Source organism: Mchenga conophoros, linkage group LG10 (genome assembly GCF_057382185.1).
Source record: "Mchenga conophoros isolate Kocher_MC1m ecotype Shallow Benthic linkage group LG10, M_conophoros_male_GT1.1, whole genome shotgun sequence".
NCBI classification, from domain to species: domain Eukaryota; kingdom Metazoa; phylum Chordata; class Actinopteri; order Cichliformes; family Cichlidae; genus Mchenga; species Mchenga conophoros.
In genome coordinates, this window is record NC_140535.1 from 20,909,126 (window position 1) to 20,914,172 (window position 5,047).

At 34.3% G+C, this 5,047-nt stretch overlaps 1 protein-coding gene across 1 annotated transcript; it reads left to right on the plus strand.

The window, feature by feature from the left end:
• Positions 1-1,694: 1,694 nt before the first annotated feature.
• LOC146565839 (olfactory receptor 8G17-like) lies at positions 1,695-2,588 on the plus strand. The gene has a single exon (XM_085290178.1). The coding sequence runs from the start codon at positions 1,710-1,712 to the stop codon at positions 2,586-2,588; it is 879 nt and encodes a 292-aa protein (XP_085146304.1). The 5' UTR covers positions 1,695-1,709.
• Positions 2,589-5,047: the final 2,459 nt, after the last annotated feature.

Genomic DNA, 5,047 nt, shown 5'->3' on the forward strand with positions numbered 1-5,047 from the left:
CCCATCACCTTACAGACTGTGTCAGCTCCCAACCAGACAAAAGAAACCAAGATGTGCTTGAGTGTGGCTGGGACTGTACACAGGGGGCAGGATGAGTCCTTTCCAAACCACAGCTGCAGATTTATTGGGGAGGTAGCACACCGTATGTGCAAAAAATGACTTAAATATAAAAAACTCACAAAATCAGACAAGGCTAAGCATCAGGGTTTCAAATAAATTAAAAGTCTTTCTTGGTCTTTGGTTGATTAACCCTTTAAGACCTACCATAGAACCAAGTCTGCCAGAGCTTATCTATATATTTTTACATGCTGTAGTGCTTTTTTTGGGAGCATTTCAAGTTGCTACATATCAATACAACGTTATAGCCCAAATTTTAATAATATGTATGCAATTAATCCATAGTAACTACATAAATTGCAAAAAAGTGCAATAAACTACAAAAAATTGAAAATCATTTTTGTTTTGTCTTTTACATATATTTCTAGTTAGAGAAATTTAAGAGGTTTATCCCTCAAAACTGTAAATATACAAAAAAGTTGAACAAAATAGTTTCCAACTACAGGAAACTTATTTTGAGTGTCTTCATAGTTTTATTTTTAAGATACACCTATTTTTATGTACTGCAGCAAAAATGAAGATAACTGTTATAATGCAAATTTGCAAAAAAAAAAAAAAAAAAAAAAAACCCCAAACAAAAAGAAACAAAACGAAAAAAAAACCCAGCATTTGCATCAAAATAAAGTATTTCCAGCAGTGTAACTTCAGTTCTAAGTATCCTTTCGCTTTTTATGTTTGTCACTTGTGTTGTTTGTTGGTCTGTTTAGTTTGTAAATGCTTTGGTTTTTAACTTTTCATTCTCTTTTTGGCTGATTGTGAACCATTTTGGTCAACACTGTTGTTTTTAAAATGTGCTATAGAAAATTGTTTTGATTTGATTTGATACACTAAATATGAGTACATATGTGTGTATGAATATGTAGTTTCTCAGTTCCTTTCTTTTGAAAAATGTTTTCTTTGCCTCCCTACTCAAGTATTCAGTTGGAGTATACAAATATACAAAAAACATGTGAAGTAAACATGTAAATCTTCGTCTGCCTTGGAATTTAAATCTGTATATTATTCTAAAATAATAATAAATATTAACAGCTCTGGTAGCTTCAACTCAAAGTTAGCTTTTTTAGAAAAACGACATCGCAGTTTTAAGTGACTTAAATGTATCTACTATTTACAGTGTTTAGTTGTGTTATTTTTAAAAATTTGAATAATTTTTCATTAATGATTCACTGCTCTATTTACAATAATAAACAATTAAATGACATAAATTCTAACAGGTTCACACTGAAAAATATTCCAAATTAATTCATGACAATGTGACACACCCACCTGAATTTCTACTTCCACGCTGTGATAGAGGTGAAATATAAATAACACATCTCTCACAGTACAATCCACTTTATTGCACTGCACACTTGACAGAGTCTCGGGTGAGTTTAGTTTTTTCCACAGCAACAGTGAAGTAACTCATTATGGTTTGTTATATTCTGCTCTTTTTATGTTTAGGGAAAGAAATATTTGCAATGGGAACAGAAGATAAAACCACTACCATGTTTAATAACACATTTGTTCGGCCTGCAAAATTTTATCTCAGTGGGTTTTCCAATATCCCTCATATTAGATATTACTATGCCTTCCTGTGTTTTGTCTACATCATGACTGTTTTGGGTAATGGTTTTCTTCTCTCAGTTATTTGGCTGGTGAAGACTCTTCATACTCCTAAATACATGATTGTGTTCAACATGGCTTTGACAGATTTGTGTGGGAGCACAGCTCTCATCCCAAAAGTCTTAGATACGTTTCTGTTTGACAGGAGATACATCCTCTATGACGCCTGTTTAAGTTATATGTTCTTTGTTATTTTCTTTGCAAGTGTGCAGTCATGGACACTTGTCACTATGGCATATGACAGACTTATAGCCATTTGTTTCCCTTTAAGGTATCATAGTATTGTGACTGAACAATCAATTACTGCAATTCTGCTGTTTGTATGGATTTTTTTAGTGAGTGTAATAGCAACCATGGTTGGGCTTGTTAATCGTCTCTCATTCTGTAGATCTTTGGTGGTTAACAGCTTTTTCTGTGATCACGGACCAGTTTATCGTCTGGCTTGTAATGATACATCTTTAAATTACAACATGGCATCTGCACTTGTTGCTATACTTATCATCATTCCTCTTATATTCATAATAGCCACATATGTCTGTATTTTCATAGCATTGAGCAGGACTACGTCAAGAGAGGAGCGACTCAGAGCATTAAAAACTTGTACTTCTCACCTGATCCTTGTGGTCATTTTCTTCTTGCCAATTGGAATCACTAACATAGCTGCAAGGGCCTCCTACATTGATCCTAATGCCAGAATGATAAATTCCACATTGACACTCACAATACCAGCTTTGCTCGATCCGATTGTATATGCTTTGAAGACAGAAGAAGTGATGAATGCAGTTAAGAAGCTTTGCAAAAGAACTTATCTCAATCGCATGAAAGCAAAAACAAGACCTTGTAATCACTGCTGTATTAAATCGTAGAGGAGTGTTATAGAATAACATATTGAAATTAGCTTACTCATTTGTAATACAGTGCAATAGCCATAAATTATACCAGTAAAGCCAAGTGTTTCATAATATGTTGTGGACTGTTGTTAAGAGTGTTGAGAAGTAGAATTTAAATATGAAATTATGCATGACACAAATTGCAGTTCTGACTGAACTGTCTTTTGGTTTGAGAAAAAGCATCAAATTTTTCTTTTTCTCAAAAATTTCTGATGGGGAAATTTTCTCTGAATTTCTCCATCAGATTATCTGCTTATGTTTTTATTATTATTGTAAATTGAAATGCAAAGCAAATGAAAGAAAAAAATATTTTCTATATTTACTTTAAGTGAAGTATTGATTCCAGTGTCTGTAAAATAAAAATGTTAAGTAAGTTTACAACCATAATTATAATAATTAAATTGAAAACGTTTTCATCTAAATAAAAATGTTTGGAACAATTGCTCTATCGGCAAAGGTGCAACAGTTTTTAATCATGATTATGTGAGGGGGCACTTATATTGCATCACTGTATTAATTTACCTTTTAAAGGGCTGAGTCAAGGGATAGAGATGAAAGATTTTTATGTAGTGGAAAGAAGATACAAGTCAACCATCTCAACACTGAAAGGAAGTAATAAGTGTATAATCAGAGGTGGGTCGAGTATCCAAAATTGTACTCAAGTAAGAGTAGCATTACTTTAAAATATTATTACTCAAGTAAAGGTGAAAAGTAGTCGTCAAAAAAGTTACTCAAGTAAGAGTAAAAAAGTACTTGGCGAAAAGACTACTCAAGTAGCGAGTAACTGTTTGAAAAGTCTGATTTATTTTTTAAATAAATGTTATCAGACAAACAAAAATAAATAAATATACAAATTTTACCATTTTCAAAAGGAATATATGTAAAAACATCAACAAAATAAGGCACAACAATTCTAACTTCCAGATTTCAGTTTTTCACAACATAAAGCTTTTTTCACCAATACCTATAGTAAATAATATAAATATATAAACAATACAATACAACTTTATTTGTATAGCACATTTAAAAGACCAGTGGTACACCAAAGTGCTTTACAATAAAAACAGGAAAATTAAGACAATAAATAAAAGACTATTAACAAAGTACCACATGTCATCAGGTTAAGGGTACTAATTATACAACAATAAAAGGGAATATAAGAACAAAGTTACTAAGAACAGATATAGCTAAAAGATAAAGTACATAAATAAGAAATTGAACCAAGTATAAAACAGGGACGCTAACTAGATGAAAAGCTATGTTGAATAAATGAGTTTTTAAACGGGATTTAAAAGATAAAACGGAGTCTGACGCACGGATAGCGATAGGAAGGTTGTTCCACAGATTCGGTGCAACCAGGGCAAAAGCACGGTCACCCCTCGATTTAAGTCTAGATCTAGGCTGAGCCAGGAGTAATTGGGCTGAAGACCTGAGGGCTCGCCCCGGGACATATAAACTAAGAAGATCGACAAGATAACGAGGGGCTAAATTATTTATAATTCTAAAAGTGAGCAACAATATTTTAAATTCAATGCGATATTTTATGGGTAGCCAATGCAACTCAATAAGAACTGGGGTGATAGAGGCATGCTTTCTAGTGCCAGTCAGAAGGCGAGCCGCAGCATTCTGGACAAGCTGAAGTCTGTGAAGGAGAGCGGAGTGAAAACCAAAGTAGAGGTAATTACAGTAATCCAATCTAGAAGTCACAAAAGCATGAATGAGCTTTTCAAGATCTTCATGAGGGACATAGTGCTTAGCCTTAGCAATAAGGCGCAGTTGGTAGAAGCTAGATTTGATTACTGAAGACACTTGTTTGTTAAATTTGAAAGAGCTGTCCAGCAGAACCCCTAGGTCACTAACGGAGTCAGAGAAAGAAGTGGCAAAGGAACCAAAGGTATCAGCTGATAGGCCCCTAGGGATATGGGTGCCAAACACCACAATCTCCGTTTTCTTTTCGTTCAGGATAAGGGAATTGTCTGAAAGCCATTCTCTGACTTCTCTCATGCACTCGAGGAAGCAGTGCAACGAAGAAGCAATGTCGTCATCATCTAATTGAAAATAAATCTGTATATCATCGGCATAGAGGTGATAAGAAATGTTATATTTTTCAAAGATTAAGCCTAGGGGGAGCATATATAATGAGAATAACATAGGGCCAAGCACAGAGCCTTGGGGCACACCACAGCATAAGGATGCAGTTGAGGAAGAATAAGTACCCAAGGTAACGGAGAAAGACCTGTTCAAAAGGTATGATTTGAACCAATTAAGGGCTTCGCCCCGAATGCCCACAGTGCATTCTAACCTTGTTAATAAAATAATATGGTCAACCATGTCAAAGGCTGAGGACAAATCCAATAAGACTAATACAGCAGAATGCCCTGAATCAGTAATTAAGAGAAGATCATTAAGGACTCTCAGCAAAGCTGTTTCAGTGC

Coding starts and splice junctions, on each gene's coding strand:
- LOC146565839 (XM_085290178.1), top strand. CDS start 1,710: ATGACTGTTTTGGGTAATGGTTTTCTTCTCTCAGTTATTTGGCTGGTG.